This window comes from Pygoscelis adeliae, unplaced genomic scaffold (genome assembly GCF_000699105.1).
Source record: "Pygoscelis adeliae isolate BGI_AS28 unplaced genomic scaffold, ASM69910v1 Scaffold75, whole genome shotgun sequence".
Lineage (NCBI taxonomy): Eukaryota > Metazoa > Chordata > Aves > Sphenisciformes > Spheniscidae > Pygoscelis > Pygoscelis adeliae.
The window spans coordinates 1,204,833-1,223,769 of NW_008824772.1; the positions used below are offsets into that span (position 1 = coordinate 1,204,833).

The 18,937-nt window shown below is 37.4% G+C and overlaps 1 protein-coding gene across 1 annotated transcript in view; it reads right to left on the reverse strand.

Annotated features, from left to right (window-relative positions):
- The window catches only part of CEP112 (centrosomal protein 112kDa), a 170,064-nt gene that overhangs the window by 48,482 nt on the left and 102,645 nt on the right, over positions 1 to 18,937 (reverse strand). The window contains exon 20 of the mRNA XM_009323669.1: positions 14,644 to 14,874. Within this exon, the coding sequence (XP_009321944.1) occupies positions 14,644 to 14,874 (231 nt within the window). The remainder of the gene's footprint in view (positions 1 to 14,643; positions 14,875 to 18,937) is intronic.

The window sequence follows — 18,937 nt, forward strand, 5'->3', positions numbered from 1 at the left end:
CTAGTTTCAGATAACGTTTTACCACCACTGCCTATCATAAAATGACTGAAACTGCCAGTTTATCTTTAAGGAAAAAAAGTAAAAAATAAATTACAGTAATAGTATAAATTACTGTTACTCCCAGAAAGGGAGATACACTAGTCAGCAAGGCACTGCAAAGAAGATCACATTACAGCTGCTCTCACTCAACTTGCCTGGGGTAAAAGTCTTCATCTTTCATAGAAGCAGTTTTATAACCTCCTGAACCCATAGAATAAATCCCAATAAATAATAAAAAAACCCACCCATAACGTTCATAAACAAATTAGAACTTGTTTGTTCACACTGAGTAGAACCAGGATGACCTCTGATAGACATGACAGAGGCGATCCAAAAGAAAGATATGCTGAATTTCAGTGTTTTATTGCTAACTGAAGGCAAAGAAAGTATATCCTATCAGCTTATTTAAAGGCAATTACAACATTTTATTTTATAACAGCTTTAACAAATTCCAATTAGCAAAATATTTATAATTATCTCCCAGTCATCAACAAATCACAGATTCTTGCGTTTACTTGCAGTCCCAAACGTCCTTATTTGAGGGGTCTGATCTTCAGAAGTACTGAGCTACCAAAACTTCCACTGGAGATGGCAAAAACACATTTAGACCAGCTCTAGCTGTCTAAAACTGGCTATCTAGACCCTGTGGCACTAAAACCTATGGACACCTGCCGACTTCAGCTTTTCTCTCTAGATCTGTAACACCGCACAGGTCTTGCATCATTACAAACTGCAGAGGTAGTAGCACCAGCAAAGCTCTGCAGAAGGCAGTTTCTACAAGTTGTATCACACTGGTCAGCTGAAAAGATCTAATTCATGATGATGCACAGGAACCCTCTTTTCCCTTATCTTCTTTTACTGCAGAAATATAAAACTTTTCCCTTTTTAAAACCTATTTAATTTAATACCTCGACTATAGGCTGTTGCTTTGCAGCCTAGGGAGGCATAAACCTGCTCCCCTGGGGCCCATGTAGCACTGCTACACAAAAAAAAGCACCTTTTCACTTTTTTTTTTTGTGGTAAGAAATAGCTTACTGCAAAGTAAACACACATAGCTGCGTACATTGAACACCACGGAAGATTTATATTACATTTATCTTGACATCGAGAAGGTTAAAAATGGCATGGTGTACACAAGCAGCATTTTCCTGGGCTCCTTCTTCTATAACAGGCTGCTCGGCTCATGCATTGTATGAAGCATAAGCTGCTTCTGTATTATTTTAAGGGCATTCCCTTGCTTTCAGGTTACATGCTATTTCAGAAACATAATGAATAAGAATCCAACTGGAAGGTGAACATTTGGAGGGTCAGCCAGTATTCATTAAAGTCTAACTCTTTTTATAGCAACGGGCAGCACTGCAAATATAGTTAATGGTCTTAAACTAGTTTTCTGTGTGCAAGAGGCAGCTGCTGAAATTCACACTTGGCAAAAACTTGTCAGAAATATCAATTGTAATATCCATTTTTATAATAAAAAGGTTTAAATTGGATAAGCCACAGAGGAATCCCACCGATTCAAAAATTAACTTCTGTTTAGTTTCACACAGTTAATACATATTTTAGCTAAAATTATCTGATTATGACAATTTTACATGCAGCTATTTTATATTACAGAGTGAAGACTTTTGCATTAAAAAGATTATGTCCTTGTTACAGTTAATTGGTTTTAAAAACCAACTATAATTCTGTAACGAGCCTTAAAGCATCATATTGTGGTTGCTGAGCAAAACTGCACTGACTTCAACAAAACATTTAACGTAAAAATTAAAAACGGTATTAGCACTACAGATGTGGTATTGGAGTTAATGGATGCTATTCTAACACAGTCTGATTTTCATTTTTTCCTTTCATGAAACAACAGCATTACTAAGAATAAAAGAGCAAAGGATCTATGATGGGACCACACTGCAAAAGCATACCATGCCCTACCCTAATTACAAAGTTTTTATATGCTATTTTTAAGGTATAAGATCTATTAGAGAGGACTTTTAGTTCTAGTTCCACTCGATGAAACACATGCACTAAACAGCCCCGGGGGCTGCTCACCGGTACGGCCACCTCCAGTGTCAACAGCAGCTCTAGCTGCACTATGGGGTTGGCAGGTACATGGACAACTTCATCTCCCATCAACATCCATGAAGGCGTTTAGAACGCCTGGAATGTTTATGAAAAATGCAGCTGTTAAGAATTTTTTGGAACAGTACAAATCTGTGCATAGGGACATGGTTTAGTGGCGGACTTGGCAGTGTTAGGTTGACAGTTGGACTGGATGATCTTAAAGGTCTTTTCCAACCTAAATGATTCTATGATTCTATATCTTCCAGCTTTGGAATGGTGATTTTCGGATGGAAAGTTAGATTTCAATTATCCTATAAAGTTAATACGAAAACTAACTCCTGCAACCCAAACATGGATAGATCTGTAAGAGGTAAGGATGCATAGTGAAATCCTGTTCACCTGTATATGAATTACAGTTTTGTGACTGATTCAGTAGCGTTTCAATTTGATTTCAATCTCCCCAAAACACAAACAAACAACAAAACCCCCACAAACGTAACTCTCAAACTAGACAGTTATATATACACACCCATATTCACTAACTAAACATATTCACTTTTCTAAGCAGATTTAAGAAATCTGTTTAGGGTACTAGCTATGAAATAACCATTTTTCAAAATGCCTGCAACTAGCTAAATGAAGGCCATACATAAGCTGATCCTCCATAATTAGTTAGATAAAAGTGTAAGCAAACTGAAAAAAAAAAAAAGAAGGAAAAAAATCAAAGGGTGGGGGAAGGAGAAGAAAGAAAACTTGCTTCGGGGAAGAAGCAACTGTTCTCTGATGTGCAGCAAAGACTTTAACATCAAAGAACTAATGTAAATGGGGCCCATTTACCTTAAAAAACAACACACCACTCCACATTCTGGAATATTTCTATTTAAGTTTGACAGCATTATGCTTTGTACCAAAATTCAAGATTGTGTAATTTGACAGACGTCAAAAGAAAATGACCTTCAGAATGGCTAACTGTAGCAATTTTTGTTATTAAGTATGTTAAAACACTCTGTGCAGTATCTGTTTAAACTTCAGAGATTAGCAGATCACCTTTTAAGTTCATCGGATCGTACATAAAAATTTCATTTCAACCTCAAAGCCCGACACGTATATTTTCCTTATGTGCCTGTAATACTGACAGTGGGTGACTTCCTACGCCAATACTCTTGCTCTTTCTACTGCTCTCCCCACCAATCAGATACTGGAAAGCCGAATCTCTGTAACAGTGAAAATAGCATACCAGTTCAAATATGTAATTTGAGCCACCCAAAAGACCATTAAAAATAGTTCAATATCCAAAATGATGTTAACAGAATAATTAGTCCAGTACCAAATGACTTCAAGGGTTTTGAAAATGAATGATAGAAATCCCAATCTGTCATACCCACAAATCCTATTAACATTCTATTTTATATTCCACTTTTGTAGGTCTATAAAGCTTTTTCTTTTTTTAATTTTAAACATACATCTTTAGGAGGAAAAAAACCCCTCTCATTCATGTGCTAAGTACTTTTCATTGGGAAAAAACCAAGAATGAATAGAAATGAATTTGACACTCTACCTGTATGGAGAATTGCCTTTCTGCAGTATATTGCAATTCTGTGCTTAATGGGGGCCTACTTAAAAACTGTTTGTGCCTTAGGAAAGCTCTGATTTCCAGTCCTTTCATTTAAACTAACAGCGTATTTCTAATCATTCTGAAATTATGTAGAGAAATTAAATGCAGACATGTAACTCTTCCAAAAACTCTTCTATGAGACTCCAACTGCATGGCGTCTGATCCCAAAGTTAGACCATCCTTGCACTAGTATGCAATTACTAGCTTCATCTACATGGATTTACTGAGCATCTCAACGTTTCCCAGGTTCACTAATACTGATTTCTATTCAATGTTGCAGTGAGCCAGGCACCTTATTTAAAACCAACTGCACGATTAGGCCTAATGTACAGGCCTTGTATACAATACAAGGTTTTAAAACCAGATTAATAGTCTAGGTTTGCCACACAAAATTGTTCAATACCTTAAAAGATACTTTATGCAAGATAGTACTGATACATGCATCAGGCATTTAAAAGGGCAGGCAGCGAATTATAGTTTAATCTGAAGATGTACTGTGACATTTTGCCAAAACAGTTCGGAGGCAGGTGGCTTTTACATTATGGCACGATTCCTTCTTTTGCTCAACATTCAAGTAAGATGAACTGAGTAAACCTAGTGAAGATGTTGAGACTGTAACACTCTCCACATGAGGATACTGAAGCTTAGTTTTCCCGCAGCCACATGCCTAAATCTGGTACAGCACAAATACATTCCTGGATTACGATTTTTCATATTTCCTGCTTTTCTTCTGTTCTGTCCAACTAAATTAAGATGGTTATTTAAAGTGGGTTTAAGACATGATATCAAAAGTGGTGGCATTTTCTTCTTCAGAGCCTTAACAAATAAAACATGCACCCAAAGGGAATTATTTGAGCTTTTACAAGCTGCCTTTGTCCATCAGAAATACTGGGCACCTCTGCTATACAGGCACCGCACTTGCTCACGTGCACTCTGTCTCTCTCTCCCACTCTAATATAAAGAAGTTTACAGAATAGTTTGTATCACTCAGGCCCAGATGTTTCTGGTACCCAAACAGCTGACACCCAGTAAAATCACGAAGGGATAGGCTGCTAAACATCTTTGAAGATGCAAGCCAAAGCTAATGTTTCCTCCACAAGTAGAAGGCAACGGTACCAAGATGTGACACTGACCCGTGATTTGACTCAGTTAAAGGTTACTTAATATGAGCTTTACAACACACGATTCTTTCAGAAATCGGAGATTTCTGAGACCCGTGCACTTTATCATTATATATCAGCTAAGTTTACACACCTTGATTTTTGCCAGGCAGAGGCTATAGGGCTCCTGAAAGGACTATAAAGGGATAAGAATGTGATTTTTATTTTTTAGATTCTCCATTGCTGTTTTAAGTTGAATTTTGTGGCAATAACAAGCAAATGTTAAGGAGATAATGACTAGAAAAAAATCCTACACATGTATCATTTTGAGAAAGAACCTTTTTTATTAAATAGAAGGAAAACTGGAGACAAAAGGACAGACTCGGTATTACTAAGTTAACTTGGTATTACTAAGTTATGTCATCAGACGAGAGCCCAACAAAAGTTAAGCTCCTACAGTTGGAAAGACAAACATTGAAAATACGACAAAATCCCCTAACAGATCTACGATCTGAAGCAATCAGTGTCTCTTAGCAAGATTATACTGGATTACTTTTTGTAGCTTTAAATACAACAAAGCTTCCCAAAAAGAACGACAACCTCACGGAGCCAGAAAGCGTTACTGTGCATGGTTACTCATCGGTACAAGTCCAGCAAAGTCCCAGTTAAAAAGGGGATGGAATATATTGCTCAATCGTGAAAGCAATTAAAAACATAAATAAGACATTGCGAGACTCTTAACATTCCCAATGTTTAATTATTTATCCATTCTCCGTCCTGCAGCTGTAGGTCAGAATTAACTCCTCTGAACTAAATACAGGAGAACTCTTTTGGGGATTTGTACCTTATTCATTTTCAAGCAAACACCCAAATTCATTTCAAATTCACACAAGAACTGCAACAGTTTCACCTAAATCAGATTTTCTACAAGTTAAACACCCCTCCTACACTCAGATGTGATTGTGAAACTACTTTGATCTCTGTTCCCAAATTTATTGCTCTGTGTAATCCATGACAAAATATAATGTGATTTACTGTATCTCTATATGACAGCCCAGCAGCTGACAGAACTTAATAATTTAGCATAAGAAAAAAACCTTCTGGCACCAAAATATACAAATCATAATTGAGGCACTTTAGTATCACATTACAATGAAGCATATGCAGACTGATCATAAGAACTTCAAAACAATTAGAATTCTTTCGCACCCATTTAATGAAGGTGGGTTTTATTCCATGACATGTTCTGCAGTTGTAAGCAAGTCGTTTTGGAACATTTTTGTTTCTTCACACTAAGGACTCTGAAGGACTAAAAACATCGTTTCCTGCAGAACCTATTTCCCAAACACTCCTTCCCCTCCAAAAAAGAAAAAAAGCAGCCACCAATATGAAGGAAGAGCAAATTACTGTAAACAATGTCTTCAAATTGTGCCAGAATTTAAATATGCAATAAAGATGTTTTATATTAGTTTGGTGTTGATAACCGAGCATTTTCTCTAAAATAAAGCTATAGTGACAAATTTAAATATCCAAATACTGACCTAAGCAGGGATGCGATGGACATGTTCTGTGGGGCAGCTTTCGTTTTGGCTTGTGCCGACCCTCAGGTTTGGGGGACCTGAGAAAGCCTTTGTGTAAAGGATGCATTACCCCAGAAACTTTCAAGAAAAGTAAGAATGTGGAGCACATGGCATGGGATGCAGGAGAAATTTCCACTTAGTATTTACTAATTCCAGGTAACAAACACCAGTTGCCATTGTTTGCATAAACAAAACCATAAACGAGCCCCAGTGAAATCAGCAGTGATCGCTGCAGGTACCGGGATCCAGTAACAGGGCATCGGTCGTAGGATCTGTCCTCTCGCCCCTGTCTAGGCACCCAGACCAGATGTTATTCATTCAATAACTCTGAAAGAATCTAAGAATGAATTGGCCGAGTTGTTAAAAAAAAAACCAACCCCAAACAAACCAGTTATCTCACATTACAATAAGCTACCATACTGGAGAATAGCCAGTGTACCCTGGAATGTAAAGATAAGTAGAACTGGTAAATTAGAGAAAACTGTACCTACAAGCAATCGGCCTTCTCCAAGACACGTAGTATTGTGGAAAAAAAAAGAAAGGAGAGAATGAGGTAATAATTCAATTGGGCTTTAAAAAATATTTAATAAGGTTAAAATAATAAGCAATTGTGTATTACAAGATACGGTTGGTGTGTTACAGTTTGTTTGGACAGTGAAGAAAGGCTCGGGAAACTATTGAAAAAATAATTAGAACGGTCATTCTGCCACTGGAAAAGCCTCCTGCACTTCGTAACCAGGAAAGTTAAGGCTGAAATATCAGTTGTACTAAAAACATCAGGTATGTCCTCCAGAGTCAGGCTCATTGGCCACCCAGCCCAACGTCCTCCCCAGAGGCGCGGGAGATGCTGCCTGCAGAAACCTGGCCCCCTTCTGCAGTTCGTACCCCTCGTATTCCCCCAGCACCCACAACTGCTGTATCAGGGAAGTTAGAAGTTAAATCCCTGCTTATTCCCATTAGTGACTGGTTACGAACATGCTGCTTATAAAACTGTTCAATCCTTTTTTGAACCTGCTAATAATATCTGCCTTCACAACCTCCATGGAAATCAAATCTGTTGTTTAGAGAAGTACCTTCTTTCACCAGTTTTAAATCAATCTCTTATTGGGCGTAGATGCTGGAAACTAAGTTCTTGGGTAGTAAATAACAATTCAGCATCCACCTTATCCACCATCTTCATGATTTTGTGAGTCTCAATCTTATGAATATGCACCAAAGGCTACAACCTGGAAGTTACAGCATTGAGAAAAAGCAGAGAGTGCCCTGGCGAGGCAGAACTAGAAGTGGTGTTTGGACACAGACTTGAAAAGAAATAGGAGACAGAGAAAACAAAAAAAAGCCACCTGTGAATATTTCTTCGATAAATGCCTTAGATTAATACCAGTTGGTTAAAAAAACCCCCAAACTTCTCAAACAACTAACCAACTATAATTGATATGATAGGGAGTGAATAAAGTACGCTGAAAGACAGGCCATATGATAGAGCTCTAATTTTAATTATATCAGTCCTTGCCCTGTTGAAAGATATCTTTCTGTTTCCATATTGTGTCATAATTTATCATTTAGCTCAATTATGCTTCTTCTTGTCTGGTTCCCATTTCTTAACAGTATTGCGTCAGTCGTTTTCATTTTTAACCCTATGGTGTTATTTGTGAATGCAAATTATGTGGTGCTTGATCTCCTCTCCAAACGTTAATGAAGGTGTTAAAAAGCAAGCCTAATGCTCACGGGTGCGTATTTTCCCCCACAGTGACAGTTACACCAGCTACTCTCGGTTACCTCTGGAACCAGGTTTATAAATACAATTGATGGGCAGAAATCTTACCTATTTTCTGTTTTGTTTTTCTGAGGGGTTTTTGTGGGTTTTTGGGGTTTTTTTTAGTTTTTTAAAGGAGATAGAAGTAGAGTAACTCTCTGTGAATAACTGAGACTATTGCTTTGAAATATCTCCTGTAGGGACACAGCCATAAATTCTGTTTAGTCTCATTTGAGTGAAATATCCCTGAGACTATTCTACCGTATTTTTCTTCATGCTTGGCTCTGTTGATTGAAGACTCTTCCAAATGGCTCCCCTAAGGGATGATGCAATTCCTGTGACCATGTTCCTGGTCCACTATCATCTTTCTTTTTCTTTGGAGGAATAAGAAGGAGCAGTACAAAAGGGGACACACTAGAGAGGAAATTGGTTTTCTCCCCTCATCTGTGAGCAAAATTTTATTGCAAGAGTTGCTGTAAAAGTACTATAAAGACGAATTAAATAATCTGCACATCTTGTGCTAGCATACACTAACTTTGCTATACAAATCTTTTCTCTTTTTGAAATACCTTTCTTTTGTCTTGATCTTCTAGGCTTTTGGCAGATTTTTTCCAACAGAGCAAAAGTACTATGCTCATTTTTAATAATATTAGTTGGTGAATCACTAACACAGTGTCAGAAGTGTTCAAGAACCAAATGTAAGTAAATGTACATACTCAACAACACAAAACCAACAAAAATATTACTACCTTGGAATAGAGAGGTAATATCATAGACAATAGTTCTCAGATTATAATGAAAAAAATTAAGAGACTCAGGAATATCCAACTCTTCTTGGTAAGAATTAGAAGCTCTTTAGATCATTCACAGCTAAGGCCTAAACAAAAGAACCTATGCAATAGATTCAAACACACATTTAAAAATTTTAGTCTAAAAAAAGGGCACATATACAACAACTGATGGAGATCCTGAATGCATTCAGCAAGGAGATAAACATACGTCTACATTATAATTAGATACCAATTTAATGATATCATTATACTCGGGAAGAATACATGTCCATATTTTATGGTTGACCTATTTGCCCCCATGTAAACAACCAGCGTATCGCTGCACTAAGTGTGAAAATAGTTCATCTGGATGCTCACCTAAACGAAGCTAGCTATACTATGGCTATTAGTGTTCAAGCTAATGAAGTGAAAGGTGTCACTCAGATCAAAGACTTCATTATGCTAAGAAGTCTAAGCAGGAACCTACAGAATTGCTGCAGAGATGGTCCAGTTCCCAGAAGGTCTTAGATACAAAGATGGAACCGTTTTTGGTAGTTAATGAAATGTAGAGTTGGCAAAGAACAACAGCAGCTAGAGAGATGGTATTCAACAGCGTAAGCTAATGGAAAGCATGCAATGCTTATTCTTTATGAGCAGAAGTAACTTAACGGCTTAGGGGCAACTCAATACTTTTAACACAGTATCTCTTGGAGTCTCTCTTTAATCTCTGAAGATGTCATACTCTTTCTCTTCATCTTCTATTTCTTTGCCAGTGCTGAACAGTATGACATCATCTGTATGAGTACTGACAATAGTGCCAGAACAGATATTGTGAATTAAAGATATTCCTACATATGCAGTATGAAAGTATGCCCAACGAGCATGTCCAACTGGACTGCATCCTAGGGCTGTACTTGCTAGTTAATTAATCCAGCATCAAAGCTTGATGATAAAGGGAGGACTGCAATGCTCTCTAGGGCATGTTATCAGTACCTTATTTGCAAACTATATGCAAGTAGAAGTTGTTCAGAAATTAAGCATCCAATTATAGGACACCGTCTGCAGATTTTTGAAAAAGGCCCCATAACAAAAACATTATATTACAACAATTATTATATAAAATAGTTATTCTTAATTAGGGAAGCGGTCACTTACACCAAGTATGATACTTTTAACTGATTTATATTTTTTTAAAATTTTAACCTTAACTTTGAATTTCCTGGGCATTTTAGTTTTATGTGGACTTCCCACCAGACACAGATGGAGTGATCATAACAGGTATAGACTAGAAAACACTGTAAATGTCAATTTTTATTTAAAATAACAGAAATCTCAGAGCATAACTAACTGCTACATCATTAAAACCTACAAGCACGATTTGCACGGCTCTGGCCATGTTGCATGCCATCTTGGAGTCCCATCTATCCAGAGTGAACTGTTTCCCAACTGTACTGAAATTCAGAAGAAATGCAGTCCAGAAACTAAAATGTTTTACTCTCCTTTTTTCTTTTTTTTTTGACTACAGCTTCAACCTGTAATCAACTATGATGTGCGTTCAGTACAGTCCATACACAAAAATGTAAATTACTTCTCCACAAGAAAAGCAGCACTGAAAAAGAATTAGCGTTCCTGGAACCTGCATAAAGATTTAACAGGATGAGTCAAAATATCTATTTAAATATAAAAGAGAAGTCAATAACAAGCTAAATATTGAAAATTATTTAGAGAGGGGAAAAAAACCACCAAACTTTTTCTCCCACTCCAATTTACTCATGTGCGCTGCTCAAAGAGAGCTTTTTTTTATGAGATATTTTCAGTTCCAAGGTTGCTTCCTTTGAGCATTGTTAGCATGTCTACTGATCTGCTCGGGTCATGCTTTCTGAATGCTCATTTTCTTTGCCAAGAAAATACCACAGATGAATGTTACAAACAGTTGCGTTAGCCAAGCTTCACATCTGCACGCACTTAGAAATGCAGTTTGTCTCTTGCTTTTAGCAATTTCTGGCAAACCTGAAAATGCTCATAAGCTTTGTACAGTCCATTACACCTGGCTGATTAGTGTCCATGCTGTAAGTGCTGCTGATACAACCTGTAACACACTTGTTTCCCTGTTAAAATTAGTCATTAGTGGAGCCTAACTACAGTACTATGTCTAATACATTTATTTCTTCAACAGTTTATGTTTAATTTCATCATAATGAGGTATGACTTCAAATAAAAAAAAAAATTAAACTACCATCACATCAGAAAATGCTGTAATCACTTCCTATAATGAAATGCAAGCAAATTAAATCTATACTTTAAAAGTAAATCAAAATCATTATGACTGAATACAAGTGTTCTTCTGAAATGGTATTTAAGATTCCTTAACTAATAGACAAGAAATAATTTGGAGATATTCTCAAGTCATTTTTATATTAGAGACAGATAACATATTATGAAAGTACTGAAGTCCTAAGAACATGATAAGTACTGTTTGAAATTCTCCATGCTATCGTCTTGAATTTTTGTCTGATTTATGTCCAGCATGGCTTATCTAACCTTGAAGACATTAAAATTTGTTATCCTTATCTGATAAGGTGGTTCTGTGTTCAAATGTAACTGCCATGTTACATCTTAAAAGGTGAGCAATAAGGTGATTACGCGTGATCGGGCTGTGGCACCTGATCTAGCAAAAAGCAAGGCTAAAGATGAATCACTGCACTGCCCCAGCAAGAACAGCTCCCTCTGCATCGCATTAGCCCAGCACATGCCGAGCTGCTCCTGTATCACCTCAGCTCTGTTCCTACATACCAGGCTGGTGATAAGGACCTTGCTTACAGAAGTCTTCTGACTGCAGTTCAGGTAGAGCCCCCGTCACCTTCTCCAGCGCTCCTGCAGCTCGGGGGCAGCACTCAGCGCAAAGTCTCAGAGGTGCCCAACTTATCCACAACAGGTTCAACACTACTCATAATGTGCATGTTTAGGTCAGCTATAGCTCACTTTGTAAGAAAGTAGTGTTTAATTGAAAATAATACCTGCAACAAGGAAGGTCACTGGAAAATTATGGACTTTTCCCTTTATTATTATTTCCACAACAACAGATGCTATGTTTATTTTTCCCATAGTGCAGGTTACACAGTGGCAACCTGTTAAATATTTTCCCACTTATCATTCCCTAGTTACTGAGAGACGCAATAACTGTCAAAAGATACTTGCTTTTAGAATCACAGGTTCAAAAACATTACCGTACTATGTTTATTGAGCAACTTTCTGGCATTGTATGCTGTAATCACGAACAACATGAATCGAATAAAGTATTACAATAAACTACGTACTATCTTTAAAATTGAGATTTTGAAGCAACAGAAAATTAAAGACCTCAGTAAATTATGTGTCCCTAAATATTGAAAAGCTGTCTACAAATACCAACAAATATTTAAATGTCCAGTGCGCTTGCAATGAAAACTGTTCCTCTATCTCTGGCCCCCACTCTCCTCCTTCCCATCCCCACTGCAGCAGGGCTATGGGGAGGGCAATACCATATCAATCCTGTATCTCCTTCTACCCATTTTTACTTCAGTTTTTCTTTTCACGTAAGTGTTAGCCATTTCTTTTGTATTTCATCATGTTCACGTGAACAACAGTCCACAAATACACAAAGCAATTCACACAGAAATCAGTATTACTCACAAAACAGACCACAGAGGAATGAGATCCTTCACTTGGGAACGGACTGACCTTCAGAAAATCTGGACAGTCAGATGTTCCAAGCCTAAACAGTGAAATTCAGCTTCGCCTTGGATTTTTAAGCAATCTTTACAGAATTGGCAGAAAAAAAAGTAGATTTAGAGGACAAATTTTTCTCCCATATTGTCCTAAGTTTCAAGGTAACAAGATTTGCTAGAAAAATAAAGACTTTTAAAAACAAGTTTCAAGACTCATGCTGCAATTAAGATGCGCTTTTCCCCCCCCTTGGATAAAAGCTCCTTCATCAAAGTTCTGTGGACTTTAATAGGATCAAGATTTGAACTAAGTTAGCTGAAACTGTAACTTTTGAGCTTTAAATGGAGTTTGCCCTCTCAGCTACTTTGACTTTTGGACTTTGTGGCCAATTTCCTCAGCTCTGCATTTGAAAGACAGAAACGAAGCAGAATGGTAAAGGGAGAATTGAAGGTAATGCAAGGTATTTTCACATGTCTGTGAAAGACTTCCAACAGAGATACTTCCCCCCCCCCCCCTCCTATCTTTTACTCAACATATGCTCTTCTGATTAGAAATAAAAATAGGGAAGTCGGTTAAATTAAAAAAAATTTCAATAGCAGTTAATATAGCTTAAAATTAGCAATTTTTTTTGAAAAATAGAAAAATCCAACAAATTAAAAAAATAGTATTTCTGACAGAAATGACAATTCAAGACTATTGCCCTATGAAGGATTATTTGTAACTTTAATTTGAGGATGTAAAGAAGTTAACTTTTCTTTTGCTATACTACACATGTAAAAAAAAGATCAAAGAAAGAAAAGAATTGAGATTCAAATTCCATTTTTAAGCAAAAATGACAATGTCTTCCTGAGTTAAAATTAATCCTTTAACGATGAATTTCAAAGGTTTAAATACTTTCTGTGACCTTGGCTTTAAATAATTATGCCAAGCGGAGCTTTCCTTACATTCAGAAAAGATTCTGAATTGTTGATCACAGCCATTTTAATGGCTTCAGGCTGGCTGATTTCCAACATAATCCTCCAAATGCTGTTTAAAATTACAGGCCGAGAACCTGACGCAGGTAAATGAAATGTCACTTTCACAAAGGCTGTTCAAACAGTATATGCAGATTGTTAATTTGTGCCACAGTACATCACTTTGCAATAAAATGTACGATTTATTACATTAACGCATATAAAAGATACTTCAACGACTATCTGCTTACATATACGCAGCGTCTACCATAAATATTAAGTAGGGGTTTTTTTAGTTCAGCTTTTGAAATAAACTCACGTGTTTTAGCTCATGTCATCCCTAATGTGGTGAAATACTTGAATTCAAGATGCTGGTACAAGGGGATGCTCAGCAAGCACTGATGCGCAGTCAGTGACCCCACCGAACAGAATGGGGAGGGAAGCCTTGATGTATCTGAAACATTAATTTCTATTTTCAAGCCTTTCACACAGTACTTGCTCACCCAATGCACACAGGCAAAAGTAGACCAGCCATTGTTAGCAACTAGACCCAATTTCCTTGCAGTTTTAGCCTGAACTTTTTTCTCCTGAAGAACTTTTCCTCTTTTTAAGGGAGAAAAAGCTTGGTGAGATAGAACCGCCCTTTCTACTCTATCTATTCCAGCAAAGGAAAAGTGATCAGCTTAGTCCTTGGCCGGCTTTGCCTTTGAAATCATCTGGATTTTTAAAGTCCCGTCAGCTCCCGAGCACCGCACGGTTGTCCCTGTTCCACGGTCCCCACGGCTGGAAGGTGCTGCCCCAGCACCGCTCTTGGGGAGAACAGCTACAGCAGCGACCACTGCCGCTGCGTGTTCAAAGAGAAGTCGTCTTTCATTATAGAACCACAAAACTTCCCACACTCGCGCCGCGATTGCGGCATCCAATGTCAGATCTACAGCATACATCTGTTTTTTCAACTCAAGTGACCCTAAACATTTTTCCTCAGTGAAACTTTGCTTATCTGACTTTTGGCGCAATTGCTCCCCTTTTGCCATGCCACAAGCAGCAGCCCTATGCGAACCACCTACCTTGTCCAAGGCCTTCTCTGTTTCTGCCACATGTATCTTTTTCAGGTCTAATGTCATTTTTTCTGCCTCCACCTTCAGCTTGTTGACTGCTGCCTCATGGTCTCGAGCTGCCCTCTGCTTCTCCTCTTCCCACTGATGGCTCAGCTCCAGCAGCTGTTGCTTCCGCTGAGCGTTTACCTGAATAAGCTCTTCCCTCAGCTTGTGGATTTGGTTCTCCATATCACAGATAACCTGAAATAAAGAACAAACAAAGTAAAAAAAAAAAACAACCACAAAACACTTGATCTTCTCAGACAGGCTGTTAGCTGGGGTAATAAGGAGACTCAAAGGATTCTCTATCCCTTTTTCTTGGCCTCTCTTATTGCTCTTCCCCCTCTCTTCATATATGCAGATAAATACAGCTCCCCCCTGTCCAAAGCATGGATGGAGCAAGATGTACCTTTTTGGAGGTAAATCTCTCCCCCATAGGTGAAGAAATGTAGTTTGTGGCATATAATCACTATGTATAATGCCCATGCCTTCCCCCCCCCACTTAAGAAATGACCTGCTGCCTTCTAATGCTACCAGTGTATCATCAACCATTTATCAATCACTGCTACAGATTATAGACTGTATTTCATCATCATGTGCTAACGTGCACCAGGAATGCATCAAAGAACATCCTCCTCTGGGCGAGGGAACTAGAGCACGCCGAGAGAGGATGACACAGGCCAACGCAGAGAACCCTTAGGACTCTGCAAACAGTATAGATAAGATACACGACCGTCAGAATGCAAGGCAGACTACAGAATCCACAACTCTCTTATGTGATCACAGATTATCCTTCAGTCCTCGGGAGCAAAACACATTGTGCGACGCACAACAGTGGCATCAGAAGCAGGGGACTACAGTGGAGCAGCAGAACAGCGGGGAGTCGGCTCACTGCCTGCCTTCAACGGGGGAACTTGAAAGGATAAGGAATGAAAGTTATATGTGGTAAATCTGTGTAATTCCTAAAGCATACAGAATATACATTGCTATTTTACAGTAGTAGTGGAGTATACCGTTATTATTTTAGATTTACACTTGCATATAACTCCCATTAGTTACTTTTCCAACTGGATTTCTTCTGTAGCTTCTTAAACAAACTATAGGAGCATCGTGTCTGTGACATAAAACCATTGTCCTTACAACTAATTGCAATGTATGACGTTGCAAGCACATATGTTTTCATTTGTAAATACAATCCTAAAGGTTAGCATTTTCACTAAAAACCTCACACAGTATTTCCCCCTTTTCCCTCCCTGCTTCACAAGTAACTGTGCAGTTCCCTGGAATTCTTTCACAGAGGATGTGACAATATTGAGATGAGAAATTGATGTTCTACCAAACAGATGTAGGTGACTCAGCTCAAGCTTATTAAAGGTTTCATTAGAAAAATCTGATGAAAATTACTGTATAGTTAAAGAACCCATTGCCCTGGAACACCAGTTACTGCTTCTAGAGCTTTGAACTGATCTCTCTCTCCAACTACTATTTTTCTTCTTTAAACATTTTTAATATACTGTCTGTATTCAGCTAAACCATCTATTTGCAGTCTCGGAGAGCCACATTACTACAAATCTTTGAAAAAGAAACATTCATTTCTGACCAAAGTTGGGAAATGAGTGACTATCAGAAACATTGTCTTGTACATTAATATCCCAAGACAGATTGTTATAAATACTGTGATCTGAGAGAGAAAAAAAATCGAGGCTTGAAAGTTAGCCTATTTTTTTTCAAACTATTTGAACTATACGGTGTAATAAAAGACATGTCATCTTCCCCTCAAACCTTCAATTGTGTCCCTTGACTATCACAGCTGTAACGTGATAAATTTCCGAGATGGTTAATATTTTTTAATACAAGACTGACTTTTGCTTCCATGCTTTCTTAATTACTCATTGGCATTATTCCCTACTATGTCAAAGGTAAAATTTTGTGTGTGTATGCGTAGAGATGGAATGAGCACATCATTTGTATACGGAATTATAACACAGCCCACATACTTCAGCTCTATCAGCATTATCTCAAACATATGTTTCATATAGTGTAATCTGCACTAGATCCTTTCCTTCCTTTCCTGATCTTTTCCTCCACACATGTTTAATTTTTTCTTCAATCTGTATACAGACTAAAAATGTAAAGTACATTTTAGTATATAATTATATAGGCTAAAATGTAAAGTACATTTTAATAATTATAATCTACAATATACTTTTGTAATTCTTTCGGAAAATAATTTCACCTCCAGATAACAACCAAACGTTAGCCTAACTGGCTTTTACTTAACCAAAGAAATGCTACAGAGCTACAATTTCTATAGGATGATATGGTCTGAGTTCTAAACTGACATATGTAGCATTTGGGTTTTTTAATAGCCGTTCCAATGCAAATCCCGTCTGGAACAGTAACATTTATCTTTTAATCTGTGAGAGCTCTTTTTGAGAGCTCATTCCCACTCTCCTACCACTTCCCCCCCCCCCCTTCTTTTTTAAAACAAAAAACTTCCTTAAACTTCCCCCCACCCCCATAAGTGAAACTAAGATGTTATATTGCTCAGAAGTTTCCTAAAAGTTTGATAAAATATTTAGGATAAGAAGCCAAGGCTAACTTATTATAATACAGGGAAAATTCATTCATAAATCGTATTACAAGCCAAAACAGAGCCTGGGTGAATTCCTGACTCAGCTGTTATGTGTTTCTGCTTTACTTCGTTATATATTCAATAATTCTCATACAAAACCATTAGAAAAATCAAATAGCACAATATAGTGTTTTCTACTGCCACATGGAAAAAGTAATAGCTCCAAGCATTCCGATTCAAAACTGGGGAGCCAAAAGATAGTGGGCTGGATGTAATAAGTAAAGTAACAGTAATTAATATGCATAGGAGCATTAATGTTGGACCTAATAGATGGCAAAAGCAGATTTGGTTCTATTAGGAAAGAAGAAAGAATCTGAAGACGGGTTGATGGCAGCGAAACTAATATGATTAAAGTAGTCCTTTTGGAGCAACTTCACTGCTAGTAAGATGATGTTAAGAGACATCTAATCTCTCCAAAGTGACTGGAAAAAGCTTATATTGGGGATCACAGACACAGTTCTTGTCAATTACTTTAAAATAAGTCTAGTTCTCACATCCAGATTATTTTTTCCCATAAACAAAGTCACTGGCAGAAGCAGCTTACAGCCGAACAACTTGCTCCATAAGACAACTTTGTGTGACATGGATATCTTCAAACTGCTAAAGGAATTGAATCCCAAACTTTCCATCACTAAGATTCTGCTATTGCACATGCCAGGTTTAATAAACTATTATTAGACTTAAATGTAGGCACATTAGTACTACTAGGAAAAAAAAAACCCACAAACAAGATGACGTAATTTTCAGTTGTGAAAAATCCATGAAATATAAAACTTCAGGCAAGTCTTTTCTTAACAATTCTGTGGAAAAACAAAAGATGCAATTACAAAATCTCACTTCTCATGCCTGAGATCCGAAGTCATGATGCTTGCTTGGTTTGTTTCTAAAACTGAATCCTCTTTCTCAGTATTGGTTTCTTAAATTCTCCTTCTAGCTGCTCAAATCTATGTTTGTGAACCATGCTTACCGAATCGTTTGCATGGCCCAAACAATAACTTGGGTACAAGAGCTGCTGTGAGAAATACACATCTTAAACACTCCACCAGAGCAAATTATTCTTGTGCTTAACATAAGGCTTAAACATAAGAAATAGACTTCACGGTATATAATAGATCCAAAATTCTATTGCTACTTGCTGCCTTTTTTTTTTTTTTATCAAAATGTTATAGTCTTTATTTCAGTTGTATGGGTATGAGTAAATTAGATAAGAGAGATCTGTATCTTTTTTACAAAGAATACAGAAGTTTATAGCAATTCCACAGGATGGGCATGCCACAGCAGCATGCCCCAAACAAGAAAGCATTTTGTAAAATGGCTATTAATCCACATAAAGAAAAACAAATAGAAAAAAAACACTAGCTTACAGATTATCTCAAATGGAATAAAAATACAATTATGTAAAGTAAACTGTGTGACAGGGTAGAGATTTCATGTGAATTTATATGGCATACTTGTACATATGTGTATGCACGTATGACAATCCTATAGCTGAAGAAACTGCTAGCTGAGATGGTGATTTCTATTCCTGTTTCAAAGGAATAACTTAGAATTCTAACTAAGAATATCTGTGCTGAAATAGTGTCATAAAAAGGGTGGGTCATAAGCCTACAGCAATTTGCCTGTAGGGAA